Source organism: Trichechus manatus, unplaced genomic scaffold (assembly GCF_000243295.1).
Source record: "Trichechus manatus latirostris isolate Lorelei unplaced genomic scaffold, TriManLat1.0 scaffold00074, whole genome shotgun sequence".
NCBI classification, from domain to species: domain Eukaryota; kingdom Metazoa; phylum Chordata; class Mammalia; order Sirenia; family Trichechidae; genus Trichechus; species Trichechus manatus.
Genome location: NW_004444010.1, coordinates 9,598,369 through 9,618,081, shown reverse-complemented (window position 1 = coordinate 9,618,081; position 19,713 = coordinate 9,598,369). Strand labels below are relative to the sequence as shown.

Genomic DNA, 19,713 nt, shown 5'->3' with positions numbered 1-19,713 from the left:
CACTAGTACTCCATCGGGTACACTATTGAGATGACAAGTAAAATGTATGTCAGATGGTGATAAATGCCAGAGAAAAATAAGGTAGTAGAATAAGGAGTGTCAGAGGTGGGAGTTGGGGGACTGTAAATTTAAGGTGGTTAGGCAAGGTCTCTTGGTAACAGAACAAATTGTGGTATCTGGGGGAAGATCATTCCTGGCAGAGAGAACAAGTGCAAAGGCCCTGGGGTGGGAGTGTGCCTGGCAGGTTCAAAGAGCAGCAAGGAGGCCAGTATGGCAGGTGGAGTGAACAAGGGGGAGAGTAGATGAGATCAGAGATAATGAGTGGCTAGATCATGTACGTGAAGGACGTTGGCATTTACTCCGTGAAACGAGTCATTGGAGGGTTTTGAGCAGAAGCATATTAAGATGTGACTTACATTTCTTAAAGGATCACTCTTAGTGATCTAGTCTATAATACAGGTTGGGGAACAGGAATGTAAACGGAAAGGCAATTAGGAGGCTACTGAAATTGCAATAAACCAGGTGAAAAAAGCTGGTAGCTTATCAGTGAAGGTGGTCAGAAGTGGTTAAATTCTGATTATACAGATTCCATGTTAGGATTTGAGGGGCTCAATACATACCCTCCTCCCCATCCAAGTTTAGAACTGAGAGTTGGATGCAAGAGGCAGGTCAATGGAAATCAAAGTAATTATTACTACAAAACTCTGGAGAAGGTGGCTTCAGACCTGTGGCCTGGTCGGCTCACTAATATTCCACCTCTGAATTAGGCTCACTGGTTCACTGGCTGGGCTAGTTACAGGCCTCTTCCCGCGGGGGCAGAGAGCAGCCCAGGATACATCCTGCTGGCAGGCAGATCCACAGAGAAGGAACTAGAAGGGTGTGAGGCACTGGTGCCTAGCTCTCCAAAGATACTCTCAGAAAGTCACTCTTTCTCCCATGGGTAGAGACAGCAGGAGCCCTACTAATAGAAGCCCACCACAAGGAAACATGAGAAGCAAGGAGTAAATGTTCTTCCACCAACACCATCTATATTCCCATGCTAAAACGATCTCTTTCCTCATTTTTAGCTCTTTTTTTAAATGATGTGTGAAATGCTTAAATAAAATAATTAAGAGTAGAGAAAATAGTATAACCCCACATTTTCCCCTTATCAAGATAGAACAATCTTTAAATTAGATGAAACACACACACACCAATTTACTGATGGCAACACAAATTCTATTTTAGAATAAATTTTCTTTTTACTTCAGTTTATCTGTAAAAATAAAGTTTTCACAGCAGTTTGTACACATCAAACAGTACTGCAAGAATTGTTGATGGCTTAACTATAATTTAATAAAGCACCAAAGAGATAGACAAAATCAATGAAAAACTAAAATTATAAACTCATACCGTAGGTTTTAATTTAATGAGTTACTGTGTATTTAGGTGAAAGTCAATTAAAATTGAAACTGCATTTCAAATTTGAAATTGTAAGGAAGCAAATAGCTTTTATCATGGAATTGAAACAAATACAGTATCAATAAAAACAGAATTTCTACTCCAGTTAGGTCTCAAAGTATTTGTTCTACAGATGGAACTCAGAGAAATGACTAACAAAAAATACTTAGAGTTAACTCGATAGCTGAGTCAAAAACCTAATTTCTGAATGACAAAGTTAGCTGACAATTGTGTAGTAATTTGAAAAAAGCTCTTCTCCTTGCTTGATATCCCTTAGTGTAACAAGAACAACACATCGAAGTGGGCTGAAAACAAAAAGAGAAAAATACACAAAAGTTAGAATTATTAATAGATACAAGCTCATATTTTTAATATAATCAATATGGGTTTTATAGATGTAAGTTTCTCTCTACTCAGATTCCTTACTATCATCTTAGTTTATGTATTTGATTTCCATGAGTAAATCTCTGATGGAATTATTCTAGAGTATGTCTATTCTATATCATTTAAAAAGACCACAAATCAAATCAATACATTTATATAACTGGCTACCTCTTCCGAAAACATTTATATATTCAGGCCCGCAAAACTGGTACTACAAACAGGATTTTAAAATGACATTATAGTTTAAAATTCTTTTATTAATTATCTCTTTGTGTTCTGCAAAGCTGGAAACATTACTTAAAATGAAATTTTTAAAAAAATTAATTTTTTCTGGAAAAAATAAGATACTGTTATATGTATATATTCAATGTTCCCACTCATTTATCTTTTCCTCTACCTGTTGAATGGTAATGACATTAGACCCCAGAGTATGTGGCTAAGACCTAGTTGTTAAACACACACACGTACGCGCACACACACACAAAGCTATCAAGTGTTAAGTATAGGGAATAGTCCAAATTTTAAACATCATTCATTTCTTAAAAGGCCAATTTAATAGAACACCCACAAAATAAAGTTTGCTAGCAACTGACAGCTCAGTGCAATGATATAAAGATACTATCTTCCTATAGCAATGTTACTAGAGAACACTTAACTCTACAGAATAACTTATATTTTAAAACTGTTACTTGCATATTCTCAGTACACTTCCCACTTAATGAACAGAAAATGTATGTTATATTGAAAATATGTATCTTCTGGATGTATCTATTTTTTTTTTCACTATTAGGTTAGAAAACCTTAATAGTGAAATGGGCAAAAGAAATAGTACATAGTGTAATTTGACCCCTTTCTTCTTCAACTGGGTGCTCTCATGTGAAGTGGAGAACATGATACTTAAATTGATTAAAGTAAAAATATATTAGAAGATTTTGTGACTAGGAAAAACAACAGAATCGATTGGGAAAAAAAAACTAAGGTTAATACTTGTGAAGTACTACACAGACTAAAAATGGGTAATAATAAGCAGAATGAGTCAGGTTAATGGAAACATTGTATAATTTGAAATAAGTCTACATTAAAGTATGATGAACATCAAAATCTAAGTTACTTGTAATTTTTCACTCAAAATCTCACCTTAATTTCTATATAGCTTTTTCTGAGAAAAAATTTTTAAGTACAGCATAAGGCAGAAGATAGGAACTGCTCTTGTAGAAGACCAACCTTTGTTTGTCGTAGCTGTAGGCAATGTTTGGAAGATATTGCTTCAGTTCTACAGGAAAAACTGCAGGCACATCAAATTCCTGATAACAGACATTAGCCGCTTTGTCTAGAGAAAACACATAACTTTTAGAAACACAGTGATGATACAAGGTCATAGAAAACAGTACTGGATTATGACACTTTATGTATGTTTTCTAACTTAACAGAACATGCTTAAAATTAATACACACACACATACACACATATATATTCTGAAATAAACTTCATTATTTACTTTTTTGAGACCAGGAAGAAGTAAGGGCTCAGAAAGGTTAAAGGTTAAGTAGAAGAGTCAGTCTTCAAATTTATGTCTCCCTAACCCTGGTGGCACAGTGGTTAAGAGCTCGGCTGCTGACGAAAACATCGGTAGTTCAAATCCACCAGCTCCTCCTTGGAAATCCTATGGGGCAGTTCTACTCTGTTCTATAGGGTTGCTATGAGTTGAAATTAACTTGACGGCAATGGGTTTGGTTTTGTTTTTTACACCAAAGCCTATGCTAAACATAGTCAGACGATCAAACTCTTACTTATGGGAAAGCCAAGTCCTAGAGAAGTTAAGTGACTCACAAACACCCACAGAAAGGGGATACCAGTCTCGTGATTATTCTATAAGGCTATACTGAGCCCCTGACAAAATAATCTCTCCGTTAACTATAAAACAAATGCTAAAATAATAATGATCAAAAGGATAACTGTTATCAATTACCTATAGTCACTGCAAAATCACAAAATAGTAAATTTTAAAATTTCAGTTAATATATATCATTTCCCCCAATTTTCCCTGTGATATCTGCCCTCAAAAAGTTATAGTTATTTAAGGGCTCTGAACAGCTCAGATATTAAACTCACCTGTTTCTGGCACTCAGTCATAATGGCAAAGGAGAATTAACCACTGTCATATTTACATTTAGTCTCATACAGACATGATGCCAACTTACCATTTGAACAATTGTTGACATACTGTCCTACAGCCAGTGGATTATGCATTTCTGAAGTTAGCCATGTACTATCACTCATTTTTAAAGGGCCAAGCTGGTCCCTCCCATTGCAAGATCTGAAACAGGTGAAAACATTAGCTAAGGACTGTTCTTCTGTATCTTAAAATTGAATTCAAAAATACAAAATTAGCCCTCGAACTAAGCAAGGTGCAATTTATCTTAAAAAAAAAATTGTCTAATCAATAGGGCGACTGAGTTGCTACACAGCAGTTACCTAAATAGATTTTTATTTAAAATACAAATACTACTGGTCATAGCCATTGTAGGAAGTATGGTTCTGTCTCCTATAATTAAATTTGAACATGGGCATCAACTTACCTGTATACAACTTTTGATATTCCTTTGTCATTTCCATCAATGAGTACCCCATCCAGGCATCTAAAAATAAATGGATTTCCAATGGACTGGAAAAAGACTGGCTCATACTTCTGATAAACTGTACCTATTACATACAACAAGACAAAGCAACATGTAAAAATGATAAACATCATGATAAGGGCCTTTCTCTAGAATATAAACATAAAATGGAAGAATTTAATTCCTCTTTTTCTAACATTTTACCTCCAGTCTAGACCATCACATTTTCTTTGGCTATTTTCTCCCTTTATAGAGTGCCCAATAGCAAAGGGAGCACAGAACCAACATGTCCACACAACAGAATCAAATATGACTATCTTGGTTAACGATAATGTAAACATCACATTTTAGGCTTGGTTTTACACAACCATATGTATTTTTAAAAAGCAGAGTTTGATATGACATCTATTAAAGAGTACTTTAAGAAATATGGTTTGTTAATAATCAATTAAATAATGTAGACATATATGAGAATAGATGAGTCTGACACTCAGGTTGTTTCTCCTATCACTGGCAAAGGAGGAAAAGAGAAAATATTTTCTGGATGCTTCCCACATGCCAGTTATGCTTATCTGTCAATATATTTTATTATTTGTTTGCTGGCTTATTCTATTTAGTCTTTATAGGTTAAATAGAACCTGTAAATAGGTGAGTTGTATATGAGTAAACAGACATTCCCTTACTTACAGACATAAAAAGAGCACAGTGACTTTTTAAAACCTAAGTCTATCTGACTTCCATATTCATAGACATTTTCTACCATGCCAAATAACATAATGTTAGTTTAACAAATAACATATTCTATTATGCATTCAACAGTCAATGACTTTTTGCAAAGAAGCTGCTTTACTTTCCAAGTATAGTAACGACAGAATGGTCTTTATTCAGTAACTGACAGGTTTAAATTCTTTCATGTTTTGACCCATATCATATCTTTACCTTTAGTTATCAATTAACTAAGCCAAACTGATTTATCCTTTAGTGCTTTATAAATAATCTACCTTATCAAAGTAGGACATGTTCTCCTTAATTTAAACATTGACTAGAAAAATTTCTTTAAAAGAAAAATGCATTTATCCTAACAAATACTCCAGAATACTTTCTAAGAATAACAATTTACAAACAGTAAATTTCCAAATTAGGATTTAAAAAGATCTATGGAAATTTTAGTTTCCAATTCAACCCCTTACTCTGAGGATTACAGATTTAAGCATTTTGTTGAACTTATATTTATCTGTATACAATAACTCTTGGCAAAGTACTAATTGTGCCATTACCAGGATACATAGATACAACCGCGCCTTTTGGTACAAATCCTTTAGTAACGAAGACACCTTTTCCAGCAGAAATCAATGAGCTAGTTGCTCGGGCAACACTGAAACCCAATGTCTTATAAAGAACTTCTTCTGGTTTAAAGATACTTTGCTGTTGATGTCTGTTTTCAAGCAATTTCTCTCTTTGATGCTGAACTGCCAGGAAGTCTTGATATTTCGATTTAACAGGTTCTGGAAGCACAGTCAAGATATCTGATTGTTTATTGAAATCATTTAAGAATAGAGCCTGGAAAACTTTCAGTAATGTTCCTAGGACCTCTTCATCTGATATAACTTTGTCTTTGGATTCCTCTGGAACATATCGGAGGGTCCTGAAAATGGGAGAATTTTCTATTCACTACCCTTCAACTCATAAAAGCCAGACTTTCTTGATGCTTTCTGGGCTACTGGCCTTAAAGAATTTTAAGATTAGTCTCTTGTAACTGAAACAAAAGTAGTTCGGAAAAGAATTGTCTGGGATAGCTCTAGTTGCCTAACTCCCAGCAGTACCCACACAAGCTAACAACAGCAACATTTATGAAAGGCTCACTCTGTGACAAATGCCATCGCGTCTTACATATATTAGCTAATTTTTGCAGACAAGGAAACAGTGGCTTGAAGATGTTAAGGAACTTGCCCCAAATCCTAAAGCTGGTGAGTGGCAGAGCCAGAAGCAGAAACAGAGCTCAGCTCTTTTCCCCACTACACAACAGCCACTTGAATATTATCACATAATGAGAATCATCACATTGAGATGGCTCTTTTTATAGATGTTTCAGAGATAAATTTAAGTCAACACTACTTTGTTACATTCTCACCCGAGTACTTACTTCTTTAATGACTACATCATTTTAATTTTCCTAATTGTATTATTGTTACTTCTAAACCCAAGAGAGAACAATTCCCGCCAACAGAAATAATGCTTTTAATTTTTAAGTCCGCAGTATGAAACTTCGGGAAAATTTGGTTATTAACAGAGACGTGTTCGCATATTTAGTGAGCATTATGCGCACTCTTCCAGATCGTTAGCACACCACATACAAAGCCGGCAGTTACACTGAGCCCCCTGCAACATCCCTCAACTAGATCCCTTCACACGGGACAGCTTTACCGTTTCCCTTCATGGCGTGGACCCTGTATTATAAAAACCTAACACTCCGATGTGTTTTTAGTTGCTTTACGCTGGCTTTCATGCGTTAACTACTCCAAGCCTTCATCCTCCCAGCCGAGTTGGATTGCTTTCCCCACATAAAATACTTCTACGGGGCTGTGAAAATAAACCCCGGTTTGGCTTTTCTGAGGAAGTAGAAGTCCTAACTATGTCTTAGTAGAGAAAAGGCCACACACCCTCACACGGGACGGGCTTTCCTGTTTAAGAGTTTGAGTTCTGCCAAGATACAGGGTGGCGTCAGACGTCCCAGCGGGTACGGTCGGGTGAAAGAGAAATCACTCGCAGAGCGCACCCCTCTTCCCCGGCCTCGCAGGCCCCGTAACGCCGGGGGCGCTGGGAAATGGGCGTCTCGGCCCAGCCCACCTAAGGCCCCGCGTTCGCTTCTCGCCCTGGCCCGCGTCAGCCTTCACCAGCCTCGGGCCCCGCCCGCCTCAGGCTCCGCCCCCTAAGGCCCCACCCATCTCTTACCCCGCCTGCCTCGGACTCCACCAGCTTCAGGCTCCGACTACCTCGGCCTCCGCTCAGCTCTGGCTCCGCCCTGTGTGACCCCGCCCACCTCGGGCTCCGCCCACCTCACGTCTCACCCGCCGCTGGCCCCATCGCCTCGGCCTCAGACTCCGAGGGAGCTTCAGGCTCTGCCTACCTCGGGCCCCGCCCTCCTCTGGACCCTGGGCCGCCTCCCGCCCTTCGGCCGCCTGTGGCCTCGGCCGCTTCAGATTTCAAATGCCTCAGGATCCGGCCACCTCGGGCCCCGCGGCCACTGTGGTGTCGGGAGACTGAAGAAAGAAGCCCCTGGCCTGGCCTTCTCACCTCGGGTTGTGGCTAATGTTCAGGGCGATCCAGGGTACGAAGCGGTACTTGTATCGGCGCCATCGCTGCCACAGGCCTCGCAGCAGGCGGCCTGGCATGGCTGTCCCGCGGCGCCGTGACGAGGATGGCGCGGGAGTGGCGGGTCGCGGTCTCGGGCCCGCCCCGGCCGGGGAGGAACGGAGGCCGCCCTCTCCCGCCTCTTCCGTCGCCGCCATCGGTGCCGCCCTCAGAGACCCAACCCCGGCTCCTCTCGCCCCTGGCCGCCAACCTTCACCTTTCTTGACCTCAGCTCGCTGAAGTAGAGTTCCGCAGAGCTGGAAGGAGGCCGCTTTATTCCGTCCCTTCACTCGTGTATTTTCACACTTTAGCCCTTGTGCGCGAGTGTCACTGGGATTCAAAGGGCATCCTGCCTTCGAGGAACGCATCATGAAGTTTCATCTAGACTTTTCCTCACGGCTTCCCCAGGCCTTCTGTTACAGGTTACTGATTTCGTTGATCATCTATGTTCTGCAGCATCCCCTGTCTTTGCATAGCTCTCCCTCCTCTTCCTCAACGTTTGCCTCTCCTGTCTCGGTTCTCTCAGCAGCTGGGTTTTCTGGAGCAAGAGTTTCAGGCCTACCTAGACATGAGGCCCTTCCATCAGAGTGAATCTGTGTCCCCAAAAGTTACTAATTTGGGGGTTTTGCAAATACGTATACATAATATAAAAGAATAAAATGTGAAGATGCTCTGTTTTTACTCCAGTTTTTCTTACATTCTCTCAAACACCCGAAGGCAAAATTACATAGGTAAAAAAAAAATTAACAGCTTTATTGAGGTATAATTGGTATACAACAAACTGCACATATTTAATGTGAACAATTTGGTAAGTTTTGACATACGTATACACCTGCAAAAAGAATTGGTCAGTGTGTATTACCGTTTTAATGTATTGTTGGGTTTGACTTGCTAAAATTTTATTTAGAAGTCTTGCATCTATGTTCATGAGGGAATGGTTTGCAGTTTTCTTGTAATGTTTTTGTCTAATTTTGGTATTAGGGTAATGCTGCCTCATAGACTTTAGGTAGGAAATATCCCTCCATAGGTGAAATATGAAGTGATTTTTACAACTGCTCCTCCCCACCATGCACACATGCGTGTGTTTAGGGCAAATTTGGACAAAGCTCGGTTCCAGTGGGGACAAACTCTAAGAATCCCTCAGCCATCTTCAAATCAAGTGTTTATTAAGAAATGAATGTGTTAGTGCCATTTCCTCAGGCTGGAAAGTCTGTTTCCCTAATCTTTGCCTGAAAGTGAGAGTGAATTCTAACCTACTATCTAAATTTAACAGGTTAGACCTAGTGAAAATTCAGGCCTCTGGACTAATTTATTCTGTTCCAAAATTGAATAAAAGAAAAGAAAAAATATCTGCCACAGTCTATTTTACTCTAATATCATATAGGATATTGCCACACTCTAGAGGGTTTGCACGCACATGCTGTGTTTGGTAGTTTGACATAATTCAGATTTACCTGGCTTGCTACATGGAGTCAATTCATTTCCAGGATGGCATTCAAAGGTTTATAGTCCCCAAACTTAAAAAGAACCAAAAAGCACTAGTTGAATCCTTAACTAATGTGCTTATCAAAAAAAAAAAAAAAAAAAGCAGTATTTGTACATATTTTAGTGTTTTTAAAATGTATAGTATTAAAATTAATTTTTAGTTATCTAAGTAGTTAATATAGGTGCCCTGGCGGCACAGTGGTTAAAGTGCTCAGCTCCTGTTCGAACCCACTAGCCGCTATGAAGAAGATAGATGAGGGAGTCTCTGTAAAGATTTGCAGCTTTGGAAACCCAATGGGGCAGTTCTACTCTGTCCCATAGAGTTGCTGTGAGTTGGAATCCACTTGGCAGCAATGGGTTTGGTTTTGGCTTAAGTAATTAATAAAAACATTCTTATAACAAACAGAAACATGGTAGATTAGGCTAAAGCCTCCCTGTACCCTGTATTTCCACCAATTCTGGACCTTGTTACCTCCCCTCAGAAGTGACCAGACTGATATTTTTGTCTGTCTTATTTCTATGCATTTACATACCTGTGTATGTTCCTGTAGAAAATACATGGTATTTTGCGTTTTAAAAATAAAACATTTACTGTAAGTATCTGCAGCTCCCTTTGTTTACTCAAAAGTTTAATTTGGATATCTGCTAACATTAGTTTGTGTCAGTCCACTTCATCTTTATGTTTGTAAGGTGTAACCTTTAATATTTACTGTAATTTTCTGGTAGGTATACTTTATGGAAAACCTTAAGGAGCAGTTCTACATGGGATTGCCATGATACGCAGTTGACTCGGCAACGAGTTTGGTTTTTTAAATATGTATATACTTTATGGAGTTTAAAAAGTTTTATGACAAAGAATTTCTGTCATAAATTTTAAATAAGTGATGAATACCAAATACTTTTCTCTGCTATACATTGAGATGATCTTATTGCTTCTCTCCTTTCCTCTGTTGGTGTAATGAATTATAATGACACATTGTCAAACGCTGAACCATCCTTTGATTCCTGAGATAACCCTGCACACTTATAAGTACTTCGTTTGTCACGTCTTACAGGTTTTTATATAGGCTTTTGTTGTCGTTCCACACTTATTCTGAAGTGTGGTTTTTAATTCCCAAGTCCATGGCTTGTTTGTGGTTTTATTTTTCAGGGGTTGGTATTAGGCTTATGCTGGTCTCATAAAATGAATTGGGAAGTGTTCCCTCCACTTCTATTTTCTGAAAAAAATCTGGGCAAGATAGGTGTTATTCTTCTTAGCATGTATAATGGAATTCACCAGTGAAATCACTTGGACTTCAAGTGGTCTTTGGTAATGAATTCAACTTCTCTTAAACATATAGGGCTATTCAAATTTTGTGTTTCATTAGTGTCAAATGTGGTAATTATTTTTTCATGGAATTTATTCATTTCATCTAAGTTGTCAAAGTTAGTGACATAAAGTTGTTCATAAATATTCTCTTATTCTCCTTTTAGTGTCTGTATGATCCCTAGTGCTAACTCCACTTTAATTCCTGACTTTGGTGATTTGTGTTCTCTCTCTTTTCTCTTCATCAGTCTAACTGAGGATTTGTCAGTCTTTTCAAAGAAACAGCTTTTAATTTTATTAATTTTCTCTTTTTTTGGTCTATTTTCTATTTTGCTGATTTCTGTTCTGTATCATTTCCTTTTTCTTGCTTGCTTTGAGTTCCCTTTGCTGTTCTTTTTCTAGCTTCTTAAAGTAGAAACTTTGGTGACTGATTTTAGATCGTTCTTTGTTATACTAACATTTAAAGTTATAATTTTCCTTCCAGCATTACCTTAACTGAATTCCAGGAATTTTGATATTTGTATCTTCATTATAATTCAGTTCAAAATATTTTCTAATTTCCTTTGACATTTCTTTTTTGATTCATTATTATTTAGAAGTGTGTTTTAAAATGTCCAAATATTTGGGATTTTCCTAGATACTGTAATTGTTTTTTGTTTTGTTGTGTGTGTGTGCAACCATCATGCTATTTATTTCTAAAACTTTTTTTATCATCCCCAAACAGAAATTCTGTACCCGTTAAGCACTTACTCCTTGTTTTCCCACTAGCCGTTTGGTAACCACGTATCTACTTTCTGTCTCTTTTCATTTGTCTATTCTAGATATTTTATATAAGTGGGATCATATGATATTTGCCCTTTTGTGTATAATTGGTTTTTAATTTAAGTCTGCCATGGCTAGAGAATGTGTATGATTTTAATTCTCTTAAATTCAGGAGCCCTGGTTGCACAGTGGTTAAAGCACTCGGCTGCTAAATGAACGGTTGGCAGTTCGAAACCACCAGCCGCTCCATGGGAGAAAGATGTGGCAGTCTGCTTCCGTAAAGATTACAGCTTTGGAAACCCTACGGGGTAGTTCTACTCTATCCTACCAGGTTGCTATGAGTCAGAATCGACTCGGTGGCAGTGGGTTTGGGGTTTTGGAAATTTGCTGATGGATTGGATGCGGGAGGGTGGAGTTTTGAAATGCCTATGAAAAATGTCAAGTAAGTAGTTGAATATTCACTTCTGGATCTCTGAGGTGAGGCCATAGCTGGAGATAGAAATTAAAGAGTCTTCAGTCACCCTTTGCCATGAGACCAGAACTAGACAGTGCCTGGCTACCACTACCGAACATTTTGATCAAAGATTCTATAGACGAATCCTGATCAAAAGGGGGAAAATTCAGAACAGAACTTAAAATTTTCATGGAATCTAGACTTTCTGGTGCCATGGAGGCTGGATGAATCCCTGAAACCATTGCCCTGAGATACTCTTTAAACCTTAAACCAAAAATATTCCCTGAATTCTTTAAACAGTAGTTTAGCTTAACTAGTAAAGATGTATGCCTTGAACACTATGCTCTTTTAATATCTATCTGTATGGGATCAAACTGACAACAGCAACTTCAAAGATTAGATAAGAAACTTAGGGGGCAGTGAGTTTATGTTAATGGGGGAGGAACAACTTGGAAAAGGAAGGTGAGAATGGTTGTACAATTTGAATGTAATCAGTGTCACTGAATTGTACATGTAGAAATTGTCAAATTGGTGTACATTCTACCTTGTATATTCTCAACAATAACAACAAAAAATAAATAATAAAAATAAAAAGTCTTCAGCCAGAGGACTGGATGAGATCATCTAGGAAGAAAAAGGACATGGCAAAGGACACAGATTAATCAGTTTTAATATTGATACAATAAATCTGAGTAGATAAACCCACATACACAAAAACTCTTTGGGAGCTTTCAGTAATTTTTAAAAGTATAATGGGGTCTAAGACCAGAACATTTGATAATCGAGTATTAGAACCACATACCGTGATTGAAATTTTGAGAAGGAAAGTATGTGACAAAGCATTTCACTAGATACTCGAGTTAATGCTAATTGTATGAATTAAAGTAGTGTATTGCATGTTGATAAAATTAGATACAAAATAATTTGAAGTCATTTATTCCACAGGACATAAAACATTGCATAAAAAGGAGAAGAAAAAAATAGTCTTTGCTAATCTGTGTAAGTAAGCAAAAGCCACCTCTTTCTGCAACCACTTTACTGCCATCTACTGGAAAATAATTATAATAAACATATAAATCTATTATGACTACAATGTGAATGTTGCACCATAGAGATGTGTAGTAACAGCTGGTTGTGGCAGCCTTGAGTGTCAACTGGAAGATTCTAGGAAGGTGGTTCTCAACTACTTATGAGACCAAAAAGTTTGAGAAGCACTAGCATGAGCAAAGGCACAGAGGTGGGATCAAATGCAATGGGTTCAGAGAGCAAGAATGTGATGATCCAAGTAGAGCAGAAATTATGTATTAGGAGTAGTAGGAAATAAAGATTTTTAGTCAGAGAAAGGTCAGACCATTGGAAAATCTTGAGATTTGTGGTAGGAGGAGGTAGACAGTCATTGAAGTTTCTTAAGCAGAGAACTAGCATGCAGAAATAGGTTTTGGGAATTTCAGAGGAGCAACTGGTTGGCAGGATGCATGGATAGATGGATGCATGGATAGATGGATGCATGGATGGATGGATGGACAGCCAGGGAGCAGAGTGGTCCTGAAAACAGGAATCCAGGAAAGGAGGCCTCAAGTGTCTTGATACAGCCTCTTCTTGGTTGTGACTGTCAGAAGGGGATGGGAGAGTAAGGATGTCCTATTAAATAATGGATAAACATTGAGTCTAGGTTAGAGAATGGAAAAATGGAATTCTCATCGATTGCTTTGAATTTCTTCAATTTTCAAAGAGGAACATTGAGATTTTTACTTTATTACTGAGAAAGTGGTGAGATAAAGTCTGATTTTCAGATATGTGGAAAAGGCAACACACAAAGATGGCCCTTAAATTAAACTTTTACTCTGCTGCCCTCTTCTGGACATTGCTTAATTGCCTAAATTATTCCACTGGTGGTCAATTAGTGTAGGCTGAATTGCTGCTGAAATACAGGAACTCAACTGCAAAAAAGGAAATCAAGGTAAAATACAAAAATAAATTAAGCCATGCCAAAAATTATGCAAACTCCAAAATATTTTTCCAAAACTTTTTATTTTGAAAATTTCCAATCTATAGAACATACCATAAACAACCACATATCTTTTATCTAGGTTCACCAATTGTTAATATTTTGCAACATTTTCTCTCTCTCTCTGCACATGCATATGCATATACATACATATATGTACACATACATACATATAAGTGTGTGTATTTTGTTTTTTTTTTGCCTTTTCCATTTGGGCATAAGTTGTTCCAGACAGCAGCCACCCAAGAATAATGACATTTTCTTACATAATTTCAGTATCATTATCACATTTTAAAAAATTAGCATTGATTAAATATCATGAATATACAGTCCGTATTTAAATTTCCCCTATTGTTTCAAAAATGCCTTTTATAGCTGTTTGTTATTTTATTTGCTTTTAAAATCCAGGATCAAAATTCACGCATTGCGTTTAGTCTATTTTCATCTAGGACGATTTTTCGTTAGTTTTTCATGACAAAATATCTATGAAGAGATCAGACCGGTTGTCTGAAACGTCCCTTGTTCAGGAATTTTCTGATTGTTCCCTTCTGGTTCAATTCAGCTTAAACACTTTTGGCAAAAATATGTACAGGATGTGTATGTCTTACTGCATCACAACGGAAGACAGATCCTATCGGGCTGTCCCATTACGTTGTTGTTGTTAGCTGCCGTAGAGCCTGCCCTAGACTCATGGTAACCCTGTGCGCAAGAAAATGAAATGTTGTCGGGTCCTGCACCATCCCCATGATCAGCTGTGATCAGACAGTTATGATCCATAGGGTTCCCACTGGCTGATTTTTGGAAGTAGATAGACAGCCCTTTCTTCCTATCTGTCTTAGTCTGGAATCTCTGCTGAAGCCCGTTTAGTGTTATAGCAACACACAAGCCTTCACTGACAGACTGGTGGTAGCTGAGTGTTCCATTGTAAGTGATGCTAAATGTGGCCACTTTGTTAAAGTGGTAACTAACAGACTTCCATTGAATGATATCTGTTCTCCTTGGTAATTATTGAGTAATCTGTAGAGTGATGCTTTGAGACCGGGTGAATATTCTGTTCCCCAACAATATTTTACCCAATGTTTCAGCATCAATTATGATCCTTGTCTGAGTCTATTATTACACTGGAGTTTGTTTGCAAAATGATGTTTCTAATTCGTTACGACTGTATTCATTAGATCATTTATTAGCTGGCAGAACAGCTTTTTCTCTCCCACCCCTTTCTACCTAGTAATCAGTATGGATCTTTTTTTCACTCAGAGTATTATAATTCCCTACCATCATTATTCCGTTTGATGATCAAACTGCCACAAATTTTGTTTGTAGGAGCCCTTTCAAGCTGTGTCCTTTTGACATGCCCCCATTAGTCTTTGAGCACTTTGTGATTGATTTTACAACAGCAAAACATGTTAGGCGGACTTTCTACCTTCTTACCCCAGATCTGTTTCTTTTTAGTTAGGGAGTGGGCTTTAGGAGACGAGATCTAGGAACTCATTGTTACTAGAAACTATATATTAAAAAAATCATAAATTCATCTCCAATTGAAATTTAATGCCATCTGATTCTTCTTTACGTTCCCCCATTCATGTTTGTATCTTTCTTCTCCTACAGGGAGAACCCTGGTTCTTAACATCAATATGTTTACTTTATCCTACAATATACAAAATACTTTCAAAATTATGTCAGCAATGCCACATATTTCTTTGCATTTTTTTGTCCTTTGACTATATCACACTGAGCATGAATAGTCACAAACTTGTTCATTCATTACCTAAGTTACAAGTATTTTAATAAGGTTACAAATCAACTGCATTTTTAAAGTCTATTGTTTTTCCTTGCCATTTAGTTCAACAGACCTAAGCTGAGTATGTTTCAGCCCCTGTATTAGTCATGGAGGATACGGAAATAAATAAGATAGTTTTCCTTCAGCTGCAAAACTCAGTCTCATAATATGAAAGACATAATTAACTCAAATGTTATGACACAGAGTGGAAAGGGCAAAAAGAAGCTGGGAAGCATTACAGGAGGGAGTCATCTGACTCAGCCTGGGTAGAGGTGACTTCCTAGAGGAATTAAAATTAAGCCTTGAAGATGAGAAGGAGTCAGTCAAGTGAAGACAGGGACAGGGTGTCCTGGTAGAGGAGTGTGATGGCAAGAGACATCATGCCCTATGCTGGGAAATAGTGATGACCGGAAAGGTATCTTGGTCAGGAGATAGTGATAGTTCGGGAGGTGAAGTGTGCAGAAGCCAGACCATGAAAGTAGCCTTTTCAGCCGTGTCAAGTATTCGTGTTTCTTTATTTGGGCCTATGTCCCCCTCTGGACTACTTCCCTATGTCTCTTTTGCTCCTAGACAAACAATTTGACAAAGTAGGCTATAGTCCTTATCTCCATGGCCACGTTTCCCTTTTACTTCCCAACCAACTACAATCTTGCTTTTTTCCAACCTGCTCCACTGGAATGGTCCTTGCCACTTACCTTCTGAGACTTCAGTCCTTATCTAACCTGACAGTTGTGGCTTCTGAAACTATTGACCTTTCCTTAAAATTCTCTCCTCCCTTGATTTCCCTGACCCAGTGCTCTCCTAGTTTTTTGAACATTACCTCTTGTCTCCTTCATCTGTCCAGCTTCCTCTCTGCCTGTGCCTTAAATCTTTGTCTTCATCAGGATTCCAGTCTTAGTCTTTTCTTCTCACCGAACATACTATCCTTGAGCAATCTTACCTACTTCCATTGTGGTAGATGCTATAAGTTGTCTATTTTATGTTCAGTCTTCTCGGACTCCCTTATGCTAGGGAGTTCTGGCCAAATGAGGTGCAAGTGAAAATCTACGGTGGGTTTTAAGGAATGTTCGTGCTTTCGGGACACAGGTCACTGCCTTTTTGTTTTCCACTTTCTTTCCCGAATTGTAGATTAGGGACCTAAGGATGAAAGTCTTATGCTAAGAAGAGTGGAGTGGAAAGATAAAAGACAAAAACATTGATGACCCATGGGGCTAATGCACCAGCCTGGGCTGTCTACCTTTGGACTTACATGTGAGCAAAATTCCTATGTGGTCAAGCCACTTTTATATGCACCTGTGTACAATCCTAAATGATTTATCAATGGCTTCAATTACCATTTATATGCTGATGGTGTTCAAATTTATTACTTAAAACCAAAATATCTCTGCAGGTAGTGATATGTATATTCAATATTACTAGAAATTTCCACTTGGATATCTTACAGACATCTCAAATTTAACATGTTCAAAGCCCACCGTATCCTCAAATCTGCTCTCTCTGTGGTTTCCTTGTCTCAGTGAATGGCACCACTATCCAACCAAGTGACCAAACTAGGATAAGAAAAGCATCCTTGACATCATTCTATGATCCCCCCATGATCCACCCTCCACCTTCCAACAACTATTCTACAGTCTTTCAATTCTGCCTTTCAAATCTCTCTCAGATATCTCCTTCTCCTCATTTCCATGACCTCTTTAAAGTATTTAAAAAGCAAAGATGTCACTTTAAGGACTAATGTGTGCCTGACCCAAGCCATGGTGTTTTCAATTGCCTCATATGCATGTGAAAGCTAGGCAATGAATAAGGAAGACCAAAGAAGAGTTGACACCTTTGAATTATGCTGTTGGCAAAGAATATTGAATATACTATGGACTGCCAAAAGAACAAACAAATCTGTCTTGGAAGAAGTACACCCAGGATGCTCCTTAGAAGTGAGGATGGTGAGACTTTGTCTCACATACTTTGGACATGTTATCAGGAGGGATCATTCCCTGGAGAAGGACATCATGATTGGTAAAGGAGAGGGTCAGCGAAAAAGAGGAAGACCCTCAATGAGATGGAATGACACGGTGGCTGCAACAATGGGCTCAAGCATAACAACGACTGTGAGGATGGCACAGGACCAGGCAGTGTTTCATTGTTGTACATAGAGTCGCTGAGTCAGAACTGACTCGACAGCACCTAACAACAACAACAACCTTCACTAATTGTTATGTTTCGCTGCCATTGAGTTGGCTCCCAATTCATGGTGACCCATGCACAGTGGAATGAAACGCTGCTTGGTCCTGTGTCATCCTCATGATCAGTTGCAGATAGTACCATTGTGATGAATACGTTTTTCATTGGCTGATTTTCTCCCTAGTCCATCTGAGTCTGGAAGCTCTGTGAAACCTGTTCAGCATCATAGCAACATGCAAGCCTTCACTGACAGATGAACAAGGCTGTTCTTGAGGGGCACTGGCCAGAAATCGAATGCAGGTCTCCTGCATGGAAGGTGAGAATTCTACCACTGTCCTGTACCTTCACTTGGGCTCTCATAATTTCTCATCTGGGTACTGCAATTGCCTCTTTCTCCTTGCCTCTTGTATTGCTCCATTTGATTCTTTTTTCAAGATTCTGCTAGAGTGATCTTTCTAAAGTACAAATAAGAGCATGCAACTACCTGCAAAGATTTTTCGGGATCTCCCCGCACCTCTTTCTTTCTCCTCCTTCCTCCCCCTTCTACCCGCATTCTCTCAGTCCGTCTGGATGGATGTTGAAAAATCTCATTAAGCGAATTGACTTTAAGGGAAGCTAGCACTTAGTCATCCCCTCAAAAAACTATAATAGGCATTTCAGCATTGTGTGGACAAGGAACTTTGGGGTATGAAGGCTTTGCCCCTCATGACATCAGCTTAGCCTAGTTCTACCTCTGCAGATCTGGTGAGGCTGTGAACTGAGGGAGATACAAAGAAAGTGGGGCTAGAGTGATGCCAGGTTGCCTACAAAGTGATGACACTGGTTTCCGTCCTGGATGGAGTTCTTTTAGTCACAGATCACGCAGTTATCTATTGTAATAAAGGAAGACTCACAAAGTTAACTATAACACTGTGATGGCTCACTTGAATGCTATATATGCATAATTTGCTACATGATAATTTGGCTTTACTAGTAAGCAGTTCACATTAGTGTGTAATTAGACATTAGTTTTCACCTCAGAGGTTCTCTGGCATCTGTAATCAGCTTCTCTACTTTCCCTTCATCTCATGTATCCTAGGAGACAATTTCCTAAAGCTGAAATTCCCCTCCAATTTTCTACTTTCCTTTTCTTTTGTAAGCCTGGATTCAGGTCAGAGGTCAAAAAGTGGCCAGCCACACATAGCCAAATCCAGCCTGCTGTTTGGCCTACAGTTCTTATTAAAAAAATTGAATTAGTCTCCCGTGTTCAAACATTAGGAAATTGCACATAAAAACCAGACTTCCAGCTTCTCTTGAAAATTTTGAGGCTGTGGCGGCACTGGCTTTTCATCCCCGTATGGCGATCATGGCCCACCTCGGGCCTGAATTTGTAATGAAGTTTCAGATCTGCTGAGGCCCTGCCAAGTGCATTTCTAGCCCCACAGGCGTTTCAGTGTGTGACCTTTGGGTCACTCATTCATTCATACACATAGTATACATCCACTATGTGCCTGGCACTGTTCTAGGCTATCTACATAAATTCCCTTACTTCTACTCCTCCATCACTTTCCTTTTATAGATGCAGAAATGGAAGTTCAGAAAGCTGAATGGGGTGACACAGCTGGTAGGTGGCAGAGCCAGATTCGACCCAGGTCACATCTCAGGCTCTGTAGTCTGAGAGGCTGTTGTCACCACCTATTTTAAAGACCCTTCCTTTCCTCTTTATATCAGTTCAACCTCTGAGATTTATGCTTCCAGCAAACATTTTAAAATGACAAATCTAAAAAGTGGCATGACATAGAAAGATGGCAAATTGCCTAAGTATCCACTAGTCACTGTTTTCCCTGCTGACTGTGGTATTTCATGCATTTTTTTTTTATAACAGGTGAATTACTGTATCAGTACACAAATGCAGTCATGAGCATTCCCATATGAGCACAATACCTCAACACTTTTTTCTAGATTCTA

The 19,713-nt window shown here is 38.8% G+C and overlaps 1 protein-coding gene across 3 annotated transcripts; it reads right to left on the bottom strand.

Moving 5' to 3' along the window:
• Nucleotides 1-681: 681 nt before the first annotated feature.
• SETD9 (SET domain containing 9) lies at nucleotides 682-7,834 on the bottom strand. 3 transcript variants are annotated; one of them, XM_023734989.1, is made up of 6 exons: nucleotides 7,737-7,824; nucleotides 5,720-5,947; nucleotides 4,404-4,527; nucleotides 4,026-4,141; nucleotides 3,049-3,154; nucleotides 682-1,745 (listed from the first exon to the last, which is right to left on the bottom strand). In XM_023734989.1, exons 2-6 carry the CDS (start codon nucleotides 5,727-5,729, stop codon nucleotides 1,658-1,660), a joined length of 444 nt encoding a protein of 147 aa, XP_023590757.1. In that variant the 5' UTR covers nucleotides 5,730-5,947; nucleotides 7,737-7,824; the 3' UTR covers nucleotides 682-1,657. The 3 variants fall into 3 exon arrangements, with proteins under 3 accessions (XP_023590757.1, XP_023590758.1, XP_004380537.1); XM_023734990.1 differs by lacking the exon at nucleotides 7,737-7,824 and adding an exon at nucleotides 7,103-7,221; XM_004380480.2 differs by having other exon boundaries at nucleotides 1,379-1,745; nucleotides 5,720-6,087; nucleotides 7,737-7,834.
• Nucleotides 7,835-19,713: the final 11,879 nt, after the last annotated feature.